At 35.0% G+C, this 19,453-nt stretch overlaps 1 protein-coding gene across 6 annotated transcripts; it reads right to left on the bottom strand.

Moving 5' to 3' along the window:
* Positions 1-239: 239 nt before the first annotated feature.
* LOC128238549 (polyphosphoinositide phosphatase-like) lies at positions 240-19,144 on the bottom strand. 6 transcript variants are annotated; one of them, XM_052954585.1, is made up of 24 exons: positions 19,006-19,144; positions 17,660-17,758; positions 17,383-17,512; positions 16,869-17,028; positions 16,360-16,410; positions 15,868-15,968; positions 15,481-15,606; positions 15,165-15,265; positions 13,067-13,229; positions 12,397-12,494; positions 11,866-11,999; positions 11,180-11,293; positions 10,479-10,614; positions 9,939-9,997; positions 9,540-9,706; positions 9,090-9,228; positions 8,631-8,689; positions 8,091-8,226; positions 7,546-7,626; positions 5,870-5,896; positions 3,639-3,689; positions 2,704-2,955; positions 2,205-2,282; positions 240-1,436 (listed from the first exon to the last, which is right to left on the bottom strand). In XM_052954585.1, the coding sequence occupies exons 1-24, from the start codon at positions 19,060-19,062 to the stop codon at positions 1,262-1,264; spliced, it is 2,694 nt and encodes an 897-aa protein (XP_052810545.1). In that variant the 5' UTR covers positions 19,063-19,144; the 3' UTR covers positions 240-1,261. The 6 variants fall into 6 exon arrangements, with proteins under 6 accessions (XP_052810545.1, XP_052810546.1, XP_052810548.1 ...); XM_052954586.1 differs by lacking the exons at positions 3,639-3,689; positions 5,870-5,896 and adding an exon at positions 5,920-5,985 and having other exon boundaries at positions 19,006-19,129; XM_052954588.1 differs by lacking the exon at positions 3,639-3,689 and having other exon boundaries at positions 19,006-19,129.
* Positions 19,145-19,453: the final 309 nt, after the last annotated feature.

Below are 19,453 nucleotides of genomic sequence, written 5' to 3'. Positions count from 1 at the left end.
AATGATTAACTTTCTAATTCAAAACTTGGTAAAACTTATGTCTCGGTTTGTTGATATTTTGAAGTTTTAAATCTTGACAGATATTTAGACGAAAATTGCTCTGCTTTGAGGTGCTCATGTTACTTACTATACACTCTGCTTATTGGACTGATACAAAGCAAGAAATTAATTAGTCTTCACTTTAAATATTGGTTAAAATAAATTGTTATTTTTTGTACCGTCAGAAAAATAAATTTCAATTTGATCGGATAAATTTATTGTCATTATCAACATTGTAACAATTAACAAACAAATAAAATAAAAACAAAATACAAATTGCAATGGAATGTATTACCATGGACCAAATGGAAAAAAAAATATTGCACCAAACCATTCAGGATTGCACTCTTTAAAGCATGATTTCAACTAGAACACAGTGTTATTAACCCACATCATTCAAATATAGAATTCAAAAATATTATCATTTTAGATTTCTGCATTAACATGTCACTCACTGAGTAAATCATGTCTACATGTAGGTAGTAGAGTCAAGTCACAGAGGCAGTGCCCACCCTCTAGCGATGTCAACGTTTCAAACTATGTTAATGTACATGAAGGTACCATAGTTTCTCGTGTAGTACCGGTACTTTCAATCACAAATACAGCTGTATTTCAGATGTGAAGGTACCATAGTTCCTCATGTAGTACTTTCAATCACAAATACAGCTGTATTTCCGATAGGTTCACAAGTGCCACTGTAAGTACAGGTAAAATGGTTTGATGTAATTCAGATTCACATTAATCATTGTTGGCACTGTTAAATATGTCTATGGTGAATGTAAATTGTGGCAATACTAGTCACACAAAGAGCACAAGCAATGCAGGGGTGTACCAGGCCCAACCTGCCCTTAAATTGTTCAAGTTCACTACTTTATTATGCCAGTATAGAAAAAAAAATGAATAGAACACTAGAATGCACTAGGAATTTCAGACTAAAAAAAGGCAAAAACATTTCGGGGAAGGAAGCCTCATTTAGGCCATATATTGTTCAGTTCTTGTGAAGGGACCAAGTCCAAAGTTGCTCCCCGAAGTTACAACCCCTATAATGCCAAATCCAGGGTCCACTCTGTACTGGGTCCGCTCTGTAGACATGTTCAATGTGGTTGGGGTATATGCCACTTGTGGCTGCAAATCTAGTAATCATTGAATGAAAAATAATAAGAGCATTTTGATTGTAGCTTTTGAAGATCTATGTAGCAAGGAGGGTGGAAGTCACTGGCTGTCACATGTAGAGCTGCTTAATGTAGTTGCGGTAGATGTCGCGGTTGGCAGGGGCCGGGTCTGAGGCCCCAGCCATCCCACACTCCACATAGCGAAAGTAAACATCAAGGGATGTGTGACTCACTGTAGGTTCCTCAACGCTGTATATATCGCTGGTGTACTCACCAAGGGGGTCACTGAAACAAGAGAATTAATCTGTTATTTACATCAATAATCTTTGTTTATTTTTTATCTTATTGAATTGGTATTTAAATTAAATAATATATCATAGGAGATATCCTACTTGTAATGTCCCATCATTATAAGGTAAGAATGGTAAACAAAACTCGAACATTATTGATTCAAATTGTTATTACAGCAGTATAAAGCATGAGTCCTACAAAGGGATGCCAACACTCCTCTGTTTTTCCCCAGATCAAACGGTTTCACTTAACAACCATTTAAGTCCTGGTACTGTTAATGGAACATGTTTACTACCAATGTTAGTTCTACATAAATATTCATAAAAATTTCCATGTATTGGCCATGCAAGATTTTAAGTTTTTTACATAATCAAGACCATAATACTAGGTTATAACAATCCCTTTTTTCCTCCCGAAAAGGCACAACTATACCAAGTAAACTATATCTGACAACAGAGCTGATAGGTCAGAATTAAACAAGAACACCACATCAAGACTCAGTTTTGCTACAGTCAAACAAGGGGCATTCTCAACAATTATTACAGCCAGAGTTATGGGCCTTGCTGTATGTATACATATTGTCTCTGGCAACATATGTGCCCAATTTCATAAGAATATCTTTAAGTTTTGAGATATGGCCAAGGTTCAAGTTTTTTGGATTATGATAATGAAACCAAGGACACTTAGACTATGACAATACTCCAACTTTTTTTTTGAAAAACAGACCAGTTAACAAGTGCCAGTTGTGGATTATTCACTTACATTTTGGGTGAGGAGAAGAGGTGAGGCACGTTGGCTTCAGACAGTTTGCTCTGGTCGGCAGCTCCGATATCCACATACCTGAAAACAAATTAAAATGTTCATTTTATCTCCATATAGCTACTATTATAGATGTGTTCTTTAAAACAGATTGGTTTTGCTTCATTTTAAGGGTAGTGTCACTGTTAACACATGGGTTTCATGTAAATATTTCTAAGTTTAAGGCTAAAATTTTTGCATGCTGCCACAGAAGATGATATGTCCACATCATTTGATTATCAAGAAACAACAGCAACAGTCGGTATTCAAGCATGTAGGTAACTTCTAGACTCCAGGACTTTGGAAATACCTTGGACTTTTCTTTTTAGAAAATAGACAAGTTTAAAATAATCCATGCAATTATTTGGACATTTTAGTTTTTAGTTTTAGATTAAATATCATCATTCATTTTGTATTACTGGTGGTTACCTTTCCATTGAATATTCAAATTCCAGCTTCTCACCTTTTGTAGAGCTCCTGTGTAAATTCATCCTCCTCAAACCTAGATAGGTCAAGGTCATACAGGTTCTCCTCGGTGTCTTCGTTTAGTTCTCTCGGCCTGCGCTGGAAGTACTCATTACCCTCGTCATCAGAGGAGGTGGTGACGATGTCGCCCTCGATGCTGCTTGCGCTGCTGGAGGTCGCATCTTCAGATGTGGAGGAGGAAGTGGATGCTGTTGAGTCCTTAACACTAATCGTGCGACTCAGCTCCTGGCTGAATATGGGTCAGTGGGGTGGGAAGAACAAATTACAATTTAAGCATTATTAAGATATATAAGAAATGAAAAACGAATTAAGTTTAACGTTATGCACAAATAGGAAAATATCAATATGATAAAAAAAATTATATTGTGCTCAAAATACTGGAGATGCCATCTTTTCCAATAAAAGCTATCTCAAAATTTACAATTATATTTTTGTTAATTTAGCAATAAAAGTTATTTTAATTGGGGATTTTGCAGATAGTATCAAAATATGACAGGTTCATGAAGTGACATACCAAGAAGTAGAGTTTAAACAAGGCAATATACCAGCATAATACTTGGATTTGTACACTATATAGGTACACATATATGCATGATGATACAGGACATTGATTTGTTTAATAAATATAATCTTTTATATATACTTGGAGGGTAAAACGGCAAGTCAGTAGGCTGAAGTATTTACAATTGTATATCTTATCAGAAGGGATTAGAACTGTGTCTATCTATTTCGTTTGAAAACATATTTACAAAGCTGAGTTAAATGTTGTATTTTTTTATTTATAAGGTATGCAAACCAGGTTTAAGATTACTGGGAAAAGCATTGTAAATATTTGAAAGGCAGAAAAAATAGTTATGGTAGAGTAGCTTTATAATGCAAGGAGAGGCAAAGAGAACAGTATTGTATGGAAACCTCAATGATTGAAATTGTAGGTTACTCCGTCTGCGCGAGAATGCGGCCAGCCTAACACACAGAATAACAAGATTTGATTAGTCTTAAAACAAAGCTAAGACGATGCAAACGCTTAGCTCTTTTCTTAGTTAGTAATGGAGCAAAACTGAAAATTTATCTAAGCAAAGGTTTCTGTCCAATTTAATTGTAAGCATGTTCATAATAATTCAGTTTCATTTACTTTTTAAATGTGTTGGAGATACGGCCAACATTTAATAAAAGGTAAAATAAATAAAATATGAGAAATTATTATTTAAAGATGTTAGACAACTAAACAATGCCCACTAAGCCATACCAAATTGATTCTTTGATTAGTGATATCTTTCTCTCATTACATCAAATGCCCTTGAAAGCAGATTTTACCAATGAAAATCATATAGAAAGCATCATATGCATTTGCAGGTCTATACATCTAGGAAATTGAACTTCTCCCTGTATTCATTATATATCTCTTCACACGTATCATTGTTATCTTAATTTTTAATTGATTTTTTCCCATTATACTTTGCTTAAAAGGGCATTATATAGTATTATTTTGTTTAACTCATTTGACTTAAATGATCATAACCAAAAATGAACATATGATTTGTGAACAGTTAAAAAAATACTAGCCTTTATAAATGTTTGTTTTTTTCCATTGAAGGTAAGTGGTCACAAATTCCCCAGTTAAAAAGTGCCAAAGTATCCCTATTTTATTGCTATATCCACAAATTCCCCAGTTAAAAAGTGCCAAAGTATCCCTATTTTATTGCTATATCCACAAATTCCCCAGTTAAAAAGTGCCAAAGTATCGCTATATTATTGTTATATCCACAAATTCCCCAGTTAAAAAGTGCCAAAGTATCGCTATATTATTGTTATATCCACAAATTCCCCAGTTAAAAAGAGCCAAAGTATCCCTATATTATTGTTATATCTACAAATTCCCCAGTTAAAAAGTGCCAAAGTATCCCTATATTATTGTTATATCCACAAATTCCAGAGTTAAAAAGTGCCAAAGTATCGCTATATTAATATCGCTATATTATTGTTATATCCACAAATTCCCCAGTTAAAAAGAGCCAAAGTATCCCTATATTATTGTTATATCCACAAATTCCCCAGTTAAAAAGTGCCAAAGTGTCCCTATATTATTGTTATATCCACAAATTCCCCAGTTAAAAAGTGCCAAAGTATCCCTTTATTATTGTTATATCCACAAATTCCCCATTTAAAAAGAGCCAAAGTATCCCTATATTATTGTTATATCCACAAATTCCCCAGTTAAAAAGTGCCAAAGTATCGCTATATTATTGTTATATCCACAAATTCCCCAGTTAAAAAGCGCCAAAGTATCACTATATTATTGTTCTATCCACAAATTCCCCAGTAAAAAAAGCGCCAAAGTATCGCTTTATTGTTATATCCACGAATTCCCCAGTTAAAAAGCGCCAAAGTATCGCTTTATTATTGTTATATCCACGAATTCCCCAGTTAAAAAGCGCCAAAGTATCGCTATATTATTGCTATATCCACAAATTCCCCAGTTAAAAAGCGCCAAAGTATCGCTATATTATTGTTATATCCACAAATTCCCCAGTTGAAAAGCGATAATGTATCACTTTATTATTGTTAAATCCACAAATTCCCCAGTTAAAAAGCGCCAAAGTATTGCTATATTATTGTTATATCCACAAATTCCCCAGTTAAAAAGCGCCAAAGTATCGCTATATTATTGTTATATCCACAAATTCCCCAGTTAAAAAGCGCCAAAGTATCCCTATTTTATTGTTATATCCACAAATTCCCCAGTTAAAAAGCGCCAATGTTTCGCTTTATTATTGTTAAATCCACAAATTCCCCAGTTAAAAAGCTCCAAAGTATCGCTATATTATTGTTATATCCACAAATTCCCCAGTCAAAAGCGCCAAAGTATTGCTATATAATTATATCTGAACACAAATCATGTTGTGGTTTTGTTTTGATCATTCAAGGCAAATGTAACATAATAATCATTAAAATCAAGAAAATATATATTTTTGCATCAACCTATATTGTGCCCTTTTCAGCGAAATTCTTTTTAAATACTTATTTTTTTATTCTGAAGGCTAAAGACCCACCCACTGGTTGATGGCCAACATGGAATCATTTTGGCATGGCCTTACAGACGAGAAAGATGCAAAATTATTGGAAACTAACATAAACCTTCTAACCATGAAACTAAACAGAAATCCCGTTGCCTGTAATTATTAAATGTTGTTACATCATTTTATAGACAGGATGCACAGTGCGGGTCACTTTATTAAATCCTGCTATATCTAGCACTCGTCTGTAAAATACAATCAAGAAACAGACATGTTGTACTGAGGGATAAGGGAAATACTTATACATGTATCGACTTATGTTAATCAGGATTTTGATTATAAAATCATATGTCAGATTTTTTTAAAACCAATGAAAAAGGTTGACATATATAAAAGTATGCAGCTAGTCTGAGGATCCAACTCAGGACTCTCTGCTTGCAAGTCAGGTGTTTACCAACTGAGTTAACTGTCCTGGATCACTCACATACTCTGTGACCGTCAGAACCACAAAGTCCACCTCTCGGTGCTGTAATTTGTCTCCAAATTTCAACACCAGACCATATTTAATCATTGCGGTCCGCTCAACTAACAAAACGTCTCAGTTCCACTTATGTACTGGGCACTATCCACAGCCCCATGGCGCAAAATGTCACAGACTCAAAAAGAATGTGGCCAGTCTGGGGATTAAACCTACAGCCCCCAGCCTGCAAGTCAGGTGCTCAACCAACTGAGCTTACCAACCTTGATTGCTTACATACTCTTTTACTTGTCAAAGTCAGTACCATGACATATGTATATAAATATATATATATAAATACCGGCAAAAACAGCTTGATCGTGCTACATGTTTATACATGCTGCATAACTATTGAAAGTGTAAATGGTGTAACAATTATTTTATATAAAATATTTTTAAAAATCAGGCCAGATCGCAGTAAATGAACATCCCTTATGTAAATTAAAGAAAAATATTAAATCCATTCTAGCAAGGCCTACTATATCACATCTAGGTATACATTTAAATGTATACTAGCAGTCAAACCATGTAATTACACACTCAGTATATTCCAAAGAAAAACATTTTACTCTGTTCTGGCAAAAAAACAAATTTCTAATGAAACTAAAGTACTACATTATGCATAAAATTATAGTATGAATCTAACACTACAATCCGTAGTTAGCTAGAATAATTGTGACATGTAGGAGTCGCCTCACAGGATTTTGGCCCAAAGTAAACTTTTTGAAGAGAATGAGTAATTTATATACTTACTACTCAAGATTCATTATACTGTTAGTTAAATTTGTTCTGCTAAAAAAAATTCTGTGATGCGACACATGTATTTAATCTTAGGCCATCCCAAGTTGTTTCTATGTTTGGCGTCATTTGATATTTCCCATTTAAAAACCTACATTCCTGGCAAGAAAAACAAACCAAGTGTCATAGAAGATACAAAGCTTATTCATTTTACAATACCGGTATATCCCCTTGACAGCTGATTTCACCAATGTTATTCATAAAAGTGAAACATGGTATACATTTCCAGGTCCACACATCTACAACATTGAGCTCCTTTCCATATATGATACATTTCTTGACTCTGACTATTTTTTTTCCAAATATTAAGCTGTCGAAAATGAAATTTTTATGCTTAATTTAGATTTTGGTAAATGTTTTTTTGTTTTTGGTTTATTAATTCTGAATTATGAAAACCTACCTGCCCAATGATGTGGAACATAGAGTAAACTTGGCATGGCCTTACCAAACATACGATGCCTAACGCTAGCTAAGATATAATGAATGTTACCTGGAATCACGACCATCCATGCTCACTCTCCGTTCAAAGGGACTGGGAGTGGGGGTCCTGTATATCCGTGGCTTATAGTGCCTATAAATAGACCAGTATGACAGAGGGTTGAAAGCGAAAAGGTTCTAAGTGACATTAAATAAAGAAGCAGATAGAACCTTTTCGCTTTCACCCCTCGATTTATTATTATACAGCTTATGATCATTCAAAAGAACTATCACAGCATTATCATACTTGTCAGTAAAACATTTGCAGCTGAAGTTGTTTCCCACTATATATGTCAATAAAAGGTCGGCCTTCAGTATTTATGTTTATGCTTAAGATCATTGACAATAAAACAAACCTTATCAATTTCATATTTCTAACATCTAGTTCCAAATGATATCACATTATTTTACTACAATATTGATTAACTGAATGCTATATTGAGCTATATTGAGAGATGAAAGAAAATTTGTTCTAAAAGGCAATTGAAGTTAAAGAAGATAGTTATTTTGCTTTCTCCCCTTGATGTATTAGCAGCCTATATTTCTCCATTCCCTAACCTGATACATTTCTCCATGTCCTTGTTGAATGCTTTGAGCTCTGTGAGACGATATGGCTTGTAGTTCTCAAAGAACATGTTGACTGCTTCATCGTCCTTGGACATCACCTGAACCAGGCAGTTGCGTGTCTTACATGCTGAAATTGAAAAACATGTTGACTGCTTCATCGTCCTTGGACACCACCTGAACCAGGCATTTGCGTGTCTTACATGCTGAAACTGAAAAGCATGTTGACTGCTTTATCGTCCTTTGATACCACTTGAACAAGGCATGTCTTATCTGCTAAATTTGAGCACATTAAGCCAAAAAAAGAAGCACTAGTACAGCAGTTGACAAACTGGATGCCAGTGCCAGTTTCTCAAGAGTTATTCAGTCTTGCAATTGAGTTACACAAAAAAAGGCAATTTGTTTATATGCTATACAATATACAGATGTTTTTAAATTACAATGTATAAAAACAAAAGGTGTTTCAAATAAATATCAATTTGGTTGAAGTATGACTGTAATATCTTGATTTATAATTGATTTAAAAACACATACCTTCATCATATGGCAGAGGAAGATGATCAAATATTGGTTGATCACACCACATTGTGTATCTGGAATTAAGAACAATTAGAGGGTAATCAGTGAGTACATAAATGTACAATCACCATCTTACATAGCAACTGCTCAAAGCTCATAAATGTCTTCTAAGGTAATGTTGGATTGCCCTCATCATCACCTTAACCTTTAGAAGTCAGTAGGAAGATCCAAGATGCTAGAATTGTTCTCCATGGGAAACTATATGCACCCCACTCCCCTCAACTATGAGTGGACTCACATTCTTAGTTGTTTAATGAAGAGCCTTGCTCATCTGAGTGGTGAAGGTAAAAAGTCCTTTGGAATATCCCAGGTACTTTGTCCATTTACCAGGGGCCAGACAACCTTCCCCTCCCCCTGCCTCCCTCCCTCCCACATTCCCTCTCTCCATTCCCCCGTACCCCTGAAATGACCCACCTTTTCCTGTTGAGGGTAGAGCCTTGTACGTCGGGGTTATGTAGGTAGAAGTCTGTTGGAAGGTCCCAGATGCAGGGCTCATTCTCCCTAGGAAGGAACACACCAAGGAACACGTTCATTGCCTGCTGCTTCTCCATGTCTGCACAGGCAATCAAAGAAAACATAAGCTTTCATTGCTGTTATTTCATAACAAAGATCACAAGATATAATTAAATAACACATCAAAACATGTTTTCAAAGGGAACCACAGAACAAAATTTCCATTGAATTTGTATAACAATTAATAATAAACAACTTCAAAGTACATCAAAGAGTGTCTGCTTCAGGAATCAAAATAATTATGGTATCATTTATAATAATTAAACCTTGGTTTGAACATTCACTGTATGATTATAAAAGTGATAATCTTGTCACATCATATAGTATTGTTTTACAACATATTTAATCTACCTGAAAATGCATTGCTGTAATATCTGGAGAGCGTGTTGAATATGTCTACAGAGTGGGCCTTCCAGGGGGCTATCTTTCGGTACCCCTCAATGCGGTGTACGAGGTTCGAGCCCCCGTACTGCAGGGCGATTGTGTTCCCCTGATCCTCGTACAGCTCCTCAAGCATACTGGGAAATAAAAGGAAACCAAAATAGCAATGCTCATTCAATCTCCTACAACTCTATGGCCAACGGCGTAGTTGAAATGAGGGTTAAATGTTTAATGCAAACAAACATTTTTTCAAAACCGAAATAATCTTCTTTGGTTAAGTATTGAAATGGAACATTTTGAAAACACCAAGATAAGTTCTTGTTGATAACAAGAAAGATTTTAATTTATGGTGGTCACAACATTACATACGTAACACAGTCTGTATCAAAGTCCAGGTCCGGTACAGGTAATACACCCAGGGCACACAGCTGAAACACATACAGCAACAGTCCACTAACTGCACACAGACTTATGGATGTAAAAGACATTAGACAGTTTAAAGTAACACTTTGACATTTTTTGTTCAAGATGGTTCTAATAATAGAGTATTTACAGGACAGCAAGCCACCATAAATTTATAATCTTCTAAATAACATCTCTTTGACAAAAATACATGTCAGAGAAAAAGTAATAAGATTAGATTTAATTTAAGTCTGTAAGATAGCAACAAGTGAACATAATGTTGTGTGAGCTCTTTAACTGACTATGTTTTAACATACAGTATATTTGCATAAACATAATTTATAGTAGTACAGTTGTGGAATTTAGTTCTTAAATAAAATATATAAGAGTAGCATAAATGTTAGTGCCAAGCTAAGAACTCACAGGTATAATGCAAGAAGGTACCAACACTTATGATAGTATATATATATATAGGATGCATAAGTCTGCTGCATTACAATGTCGTACCTGGTAGGCAAGGGCACATTTTCCCACAGCAAATTGCGCGGTGTTTGTGCGGTCTATACAGTCAACACAGTTGGTGCGTACTGCCCCAGTCTGCTTACAACCTGTAGATGTCTTAAAGCCCTTCACTCCCTCATATCTGCCAAAAGGACCCAAACACTTACATTACTGTGATTTATAGTTTTATATGAATGAGTTTGCCTAAATATAATTATCTTTTTCATCATTCAATTATGAAGGTTAGATGGTCTAGTAGTATATGGACATGAGTTAAATGGACATGTGGACTGGTTTGACACAAGTGGGATTCATATGTCTGATACAACTGATACATTCTTTTTTGACCATTTCATGAAGTAAAAGTAATCAATTTGAATGTAAATTATCTGAGGTGTGTGGTATGGCTTAGTATTTGTATCAGGGGTTACGATTAGTATCACTTCTCCCAAAATTTTCCCTAGTTTGACTGGAAGGAGAAGTCACTTTCCAAAAAGTTTCAGCCTAGTGAGAGCCCTGTATTATTAGTGTAAATCTTTTATAAAAACTTCACATTCCAGCAAATAAAATACTGTTTCCTACTCGGCCAAAGAGTTCATCTCTCATCTATGGCAGACTGAGATAGAATCCAGTCTTTTTTTCACACCAAAACTTATGATATGATTAAAATCATGGATTAAAATTTAAGAATCATAGACTGGTCTTACTCTTCTTGGCTCCAGAATCCCTCCCTCATCTGTGGAAGATGGAGGAAGAAACCAGTCTGCTTTACACAGAACCTCGAGATACCAGCCAGACGGTCAAACACATCGTTGCTCTGCCTAAAAATATACACATATAGACAATGTCCAACACATACATATATACACAATGACCATCATATACATATAAACACAATGACCATCACAGACCTATACACACATTGACCATCACATACAATATAATTCTTGTATTTATAGGATATTGAACAGTGAACTTTACAATAATGAGTTTTATATGGACTTTGTATATGAACATGTGGAAAATTTAACATCTATATTTATTGTTACGATAGTGTGTCAATTCAAAACTGACCTTAGTGTGTCAAGTCAAAGCTGACATTAGTGTGTCAAGTCAAAGCTGACCTTAGTGTGTCAAGTCAAAGCTGACCTTAGTGTGTCAAAGCTGACCTGGATCATCCTACTCACAGGTGGCAGGAACTAGTTCAGTTTATAGTAAGGGTTAAATCTACTATTGGGGCAGGGTTTATCATAGCTGCTTACTTCTTTGTATAGTGTGCAAAGTCAAAGCAGACCTAGATCATCTACCTCTGAAGAGTCAGGAACTAGTTCAGGTTAGGGTAAGGGACAGATCTACTACGGGTATTAGGACAAGCTGAAACATAGCTGCTTACTTCTTTGTATAGTGTGCCATATCAAAGCCAATGTAGATCATCTGCCGGTCTGGGGGCAAGAACTGGTTCAGGTATGTCTTACAGTCCTTGTACTCATCGGCTAGTAGGCTCTCGTGACGACGCTTCTCACGACGCTGAAAATACCAAGACCATTTAATACTTACTTACTTTTCCTCAACATGTACAAGATCTTCCTGATATTTTGTATCATTACTACGATTACAGAATAACTGGACACCAAAGTAAAAGGATGATTTAAAATTATACTAAAACCTCTTTCCTTAATAGCAGTTTGTTAACTAAATGTTCTTTTATTTGAAGCAGTTATTTCATAGCTTAACTAAAAAATGCCACAATTTATCAGTATTATTATTTCGTTGAACTGTTTTTTTAACAAGAGACAGGGCTCTCTCCAGGCAGATTAATTCCTCCTCCCCTTGTTGTTATATTTTAAAAAGCAGATCACAAGAGTGCTCAGAACACAATATGTTCCAGAATCAAGCCCTGCTGCCCAAGTTATGACATTTATACCTTAACGAGGTTGAGCAGGATGACTGGTGATCCATATCTGTACAGGCATCGGTTAAAGTGCAGGCCTGCAGTGTGGAAGTAGGGGTCCCTCTTGTCAACTGTACAGGTCATATAGAAATGCATAAATATTAGCATGGCTAATCTCTATCTAAGCAAATGGTATGTTGCTCGAAGACATCAAGTGTGCCCTAAGCTACGCCACAAGATTATCATAGTCACTGATAAATTGTTTTATACCATTATATTCTTAAGATACTTATATTAAACTTAGTGCCTAAATTTATTTAACTTTCTATGCCCTGTACAAACCTGTTAAAGCAGATTTGGAGACCATCTTGAAGATGTCCTTGGGCCAGGAGAGTGGGATGGATCCCCAAATCTGGACGTATAAGGATGAAAGCTCTTGCTGAGGATGAGTAAAATACTTACTTGTGATGGAGGGTTTGGGGACCATCCTGAAGATTACCTGCAACCAATTAAGATGGATAGATCCCCTCATCTGGACATACGAGGACATGCCCTTGCTGAGACCAGGTAACTGACACTTACTTGTGATGGAGGGTTTGGAGAAAATCTTCTGTCCTTGGACCAGTAGAGAGGGAAGGACAATGCATCTGACAGGTGAAATGAGGATAAAAAGGCTTCCTGAAGTGGGGTAATAGACACTTACTTGTGATGGCAGGTTTTGGGACCATCTTAGAGATGTCCTGGGACCAGTAGAGAGGGATGGATCCCCGCATCTGGACATAAGAGGACACACGTCCATGGTGGAGCTGGGTCACAGACATGTCCTGAACTATCTGTTCAGTCTCTACCTCGTTAGCTACTGCACCCTGCCAGCAAGCAACAAAGGCTATCATTATTTAAATTTAATTATGACTAATAAGTTTATTAAATTTAATTAAGTTAAACAACCAACCCATCATTTAATTAGGTAAATCAAATTAATATCCGATTAATTGGTAACCTGAATTTTTGAAGATGATCAGAAGAAATACCAGAGTCCAAAGCTTTTAGCAAACATAGGATTTTGTGCTTTGTATTGTGAAATATTGTTACAGGTATAAAAGTCGTATAAACTATTGAGCAAATAAAATTCAATATTACATTTCTGTAAAAAGAAATTTAATGATGAATTTTCCTAGAAAGTTTGTTCTAGTTATTTATTAATAAAAAAAGAAACAAAAGCTATCATAAGACAGCGGGCTCATCTACGCCGCTTTGACTCAGAAGTGAATACAATATTGATGTATGTGTCAAAAGCAATAAAAAATCAAATTAAAAAGTAAACAGTGACCATAACTCTCCGGGCCCCCAAAAAAGGTCTCTATAAACTCTTTATATATACCAAGTTTGCTCGCAATATGTCAACCCTTACTTAAGTTATTCAATACCAACCATTTTTCTATTAATAATAACATTGACCTTGACCTTGATCCTATGGGCCTCAAATGCAATCCCATGAAAGGTCTCTATAACCTCTTCCTATATACCAAGTTTGGTCACTATATGTCAAACCTAGCTAAAATTATTCAATACATAAGGTGACTTTGACCCTGCCCTCCCACCAGCCCGTCTCACACAAGTCATTCTTATATTTTGTTTTCCCTTTATGAAAATCTGGTTAAGAATATAAAAATGTGCTTGTCTAAAGAAATCAAAAGAAAAAAAAAGTAAATCAAGGGCCATAGTTGGTATTTAGGGTTTAAATGTAGTTATATAACCTTATTGTAAGAAGGTCGTTATTAATTGTGCGAAGTATCAAGTCAATTGTATGAAGGGTATAGATTTTGTTTTATTAAAATCCAAACTTGCCCTAAAACTTTGGCGTAAGTTTCTAAGTCAATTAGGTGCCATAACTTGTATTAAGGATAATATGAAGTTATGTAACCTTATTGTGTGATGGTCCTGAACAACTGTGTGAAGTATTCAGTCAATTGAATGAAGGGTATAGAAGTTATCAATAAATATCCAAACCTGCCCCTAAACTTGAACCTAAGTTCCAAAGTCAATCAGCGGCCATATAATTTATATAAAGGATAATATGGAGTATTCTAACCTCATTATGACCCTGAACAACTGTGTGAAGTATTAAGTCAAATGAATGAATGGTATTGGACTTATAAGAGAAAATCCCAACTTGCCCTAAAACTTTTAACCTGTCCTAAAACTTTAACGTAAGTTCCTAAGTCAATCAGGGGCCATAACTTGTATTAAGGATAATATGGAGTTATGTAACCTCATTGTGTGATGGTACTGAACAACAGTGTAAAGTATTAAGTCAACTGAATGAAGAGTGTAGAAGTTATTAAAAATATCCCAACCTGCCTTTAAACTTTAACCAAAGTCAATCAGGGGCCATAACTTGTATTAAGGATAATATGGACTTATGTAACCTCATTGTGTGATGGTCCTGAACAACTGTGTTAAGTATTAAGTCAATTGAATGAAGGGTATAGAAGTTATTAATAAATATCCCAACCTGCCCTTAAACTTTAACCCAAGTTCCATAGTCAATCAGGGGCTATAATTTGTATAAAGGATGATATGGAGTTATCTAACCTCATTATGTGATGGCCCTGAACAACTGTGTGAGGTATTAAGGGAATTGAATGAAGGGTATTGGACTTATAAGTGAAAATCCCAACTTGCCATAAAACTTTAACCGGACGCCGATGCTGGGGCGAGTAGTAAAGCCCTCCTTATTCTTCGAATAATCTAGCTAAAAAAAGAGAGAACTATTTCCCTTAATCAACTGACACACCTACCTGACTATTTGCCCCTCTCTTCATGAACCTGGGCCCGGCAAACTTGTTGGACCTGCGAGCTAATAGGGTGATGTAAACAGACTTCCCATAGATATACAGATCTGTACAGGGGTTAAGAAATTATCAGTGTACTTTTTAATGATGAATATTATGCTGAAACATAACCCTATTACACATTATGGTACTCATAATTAAGACCGTATTCTAAAAATTGGTGACAAACATTAATGATTTGCAACAAAAGGGCCATGACCATGCTTTCACTTTTTGTCTTTCAAAATAGAGGATCCATTAATATATATGCTTTAAAGGATACTGGCTTGAGCAATGAATCCATGTATTATGGGCAGGACCCAGTCAGAGTTTGGGTCGGCCTTGAACGGCTGCGTTAGGAAGTGATTCCATACATACAGGGTCTCCGGCTTTACCTTTACTCCGTACACTGTAAACAAAGAGTCATCCAAAAACATCACAGTCAAGTAATATCAAGGTATCATAATTTAAAAGTATGACAAATATTCATTATTATGCCATTAGCTTTATTTTGCAATAACACATTATGAGCTTTGTTCTGAAACAAATGATGAAGGCCTTAAGCCATAACTATAAGAAATTAAATAACAACATTGATTGATGAATTGTACAGCAATGAAGGATTATCTATGTGTAACTCAAATGGAAGTAATAAAACAGCCATTAATACCATTCTGCTCATCCTTATCTGCCTGAGTTGGAGGGCCAAACTTGGGATCAACAGCCTGGGCCATGTTGTACTGAAGTGTGTGGGTCAGGTCGTAACTATAGCTGCAAGAAACAACGTGACATGTACTGGCACTAGATTGGTTGGGCCATATGTTAACTTAAACAAATGAGATAAATAACAACCCTATCCATAACAATATTACATGGTTACAAAGTTAGTTAAATACATGCTTAACAGTCAATAATTCTATGCATGGGGTTAAGTAGCAGCATTACTAATGAATTCATTTATTCAAAACAAGAGTGCTGCACATAGCTTTTGAGATAAAGTAAAGGTAGAAGATTTTGTACACAAATGATACTGATGCCGACACCAATGCTATGACAAAACCTCCACTTTTTTCCTTTTAAAAATAGACAAGTTAAACAATGCAGACACTAGGCATTTTACAATTTATTCTAAAGAAATAACAAATAATAATGCTTATAATACCTGAAGTAGAAGTCACTGGACAGATCTACACTCTGGAACATTTTCACATACCTGGTCAATACAAGAAATTATTGTTTGCCAAGTTAAAATATAAGACAATAAGGCAGGTTATAGAACAAAAATAGAAGGGCCTCTGTTTCAACAAACATGCAAATACATAGAACAGCACAACAACTGTTTCAGTGACTTACAAATAAAGCTGTCAGAATATAACAACATGCAAAATTGTTACAAATTTTTAAACTTTCAATGAACACACAACTTTTTGACTGAAGTATTCCTGAGAAACGTGATATGAATACAAGTATGATAATGTCTAAAGTAAGCACAGCGGTTTTGGTTTTAGGGTCAGGAAGCCAGACAAGAGTTTCCTCTTCCTACGTTGGTTTCCCCTTACAACAAACCATGCTCTTACCTAACATCATGCCAATAAGAGTGATTAATATAATGTTGTAATAACTTGTCACACATTTTTTTTTTAAAAATCAGATTAAATTAATAGTTCTCACTTTGGCTCATCAGGGTGCAAATATTTATCGCTGGGGATGGTTGGGATATACAGCATCACGGTGTCTTCAATCTTGTATATCACATGGCCCCCTATCACAGCAGCAGCGCTACGCTTCGTAATCAGGACCATGTAGTAACCCTCCAGGAAACGCACAAATCCTACAAGAAGATTTAAACAAAATGTTTAGATTGGTTTTATAATTTTCAGTTAACACGTTTGAAAAGTACTCTGTCCAATATTGGTAATTAAAATTACAACTCCGATCAAAACAGGGACATCATACATGTATTAGGTTTCGAAAATTGTAAAAGCAAACTTAAGTAAATGTTACTTCATACAATCCTAGCTCTAAAACAGTTTATTTAAGCCAGGTGTGCAGACTTGTGATAATTTTTACCACTAAATATGTAGTCAATACTTAATTTTAATGTTTGTATAATTATATTTATATCAGATCTTGTTCATTTAAATAAATATGTGCAAAAAGAGTTCATGAACATTGGATGTCTTACCAACAATGCCATAAGCTGCAACACATTTCAGTAGGCTATTATCAATCTGTTTCTGTTTTGATGTGACTTTTGTGTTTCCAGAGGCAATCATTTCCAGTAGTTTACGCACGTCCACTTTGTTGTAAACATGCTGTAAATATGTAAACAGCATATAAGTACATGTAATTCTATGTATGTACTTCATGCATGAAAATTATAAGCATGTGTGATACTTATGAGCATTCATACATTATTATTGATATTACTATTATCATTATTATAATTAAAGAATTCTTACTTTATCATCATGGATTACAAGTTCCTTTGGCTCCTGACGATCAACTTTTAACACCCTGAAGGCTGTTTCTGTGGCATTGGAACCAATTATGTAGTATCGCTACAAAAAAGTACAAACTTTGAACAAACACAAATATTTTCAGAAGGCTATGCATGCTAGTTAATGAAAGACTTTATGTCCCGACTTGTGATTGAACCCAGGACTTTCACATCTGCAGGCTGATCCTTAAACAACGCTGCTAAAAAGCTAGCTCAACAGCTAGATCATGCTTCTTAGACTCTTTTTTGCTCAAAAGGCTTAAGTCTGGTCTAAGACTGATGCTCTTTGAAACTCAACACATTCATGGCCCAATTCGGTCATGCTAGTTATTTGAGTATACAGCATAATATTATTCACAGATACTGGTAAGATAAATACATCATTTAGGCATGAAGCAAGGCTTTTATATTCTTTATCACAGGCTGGAATTTGGCAGTTCCCAATTGAAAAAATCTCACTTTAAGACAATTATTTTTCTTCTCATTTTTAGACGTTTCTTTCCCATTAAAAAGACTAATTATGTTTTGTTTTAGAGAATCATACAATCATAGAATCATTGTTTGTGCTAATGTTTAAGTTGTTTCCATGCGTATGTCAATCTTGCATTAATATTTGATTAAATTTACTTAAGGTGCAACGTTAAAATTTCCCAAAATGAAAATCCTAACGTTTGCTTAAAGCTCTAATTAGTGCAAATTAAACACCAAGTTTAACTAAATAGTTTCACAACACTCTTCAGGCAGCCATTTCCACTGTCTTGTGTGTATGTGCATGTGAAAGATTGTGTCATGACTATAAAATTAATGTTGAGGCCAAAAGAAATGGTTTGGTTTGGGTTACATCTTTCAAAGACAGGTAAAGTAGGTAGGCTTTTTATTTTTTATTTTTATAATGCTTTAATATGTTAGCCAAACAATCACTGAAACCACAGTATGTGGGACAACTGAATGTAAACAAACAACCCCACAATGGAGGAAATGACTTCATGAATTACAACAAATATTTTTTTTATAAATATTTGATTAATGCCAAAAGAAACCTTTTGCAAGAAGAGATTTTTTTCTAATAATGATCAAAGGCAAACAAATATTATTTCTTATATTTGTCATTGTAACCATATAACCTCTGAACTAAATGAATTATTATAATTCCTTTATTTCAATAGCTGAATATTTATTAGCTATGTTTAAATTGTTTCACTAATCTGGCTCTGGACATATTGAAGACACAAAGTTTACTACCGGTACGAATGATATTGAGTACGAATACTTTAATAAAGCTATGTGAAAAAATATGGTTTAAATTACCGCTTTTGTTTCATAAACTTGTAATCGCTGTATAGCTGATATGATTGGGAACTCCATTCCTCCCACTTAATTGACTATCAGCTATTGCATTGGCTTAAGACTTAGTTTTCAGTAAGCAAGTAAGCACATCCAACAGCTGTCAACTTCTAATTAGACAAAACGTTAATATTCAAAACGGTAAAATGCATACGGTTGAACACTACAAACATGATTGGCGTCAGTAAAATAAATGAAGTTGCGTTACTTTTTGCAAGAGGCGTTAAATACGAATTAAATGTAACATTACAAGAACAGTGAATAAGCTTTCTTTTTATCAAACAAAGGAAAATGAGCGTCCATGTTAAACGCATGGTCTACTGACTCGACTCGAACCATGACAATAGACAACCCAGCTGGTAAATGTTACTGCATATCAGCTATTTACTCTTCTTCATGTACCCATATTTGA

The sequence above is a fragment of the Mya arenaria genome, chromosome 6 (genome assembly GCF_026914265.1).
Source record: "Mya arenaria isolate MELC-2E11 chromosome 6, ASM2691426v1".
In the NCBI taxonomy this organism is placed as follows: domain Eukaryota; kingdom Metazoa; phylum Mollusca; class Bivalvia; order Myida; family Myidae; genus Mya; species Mya arenaria.
This window is presented reverse-complemented; position numbering and strand designations above follow the sequence as displayed.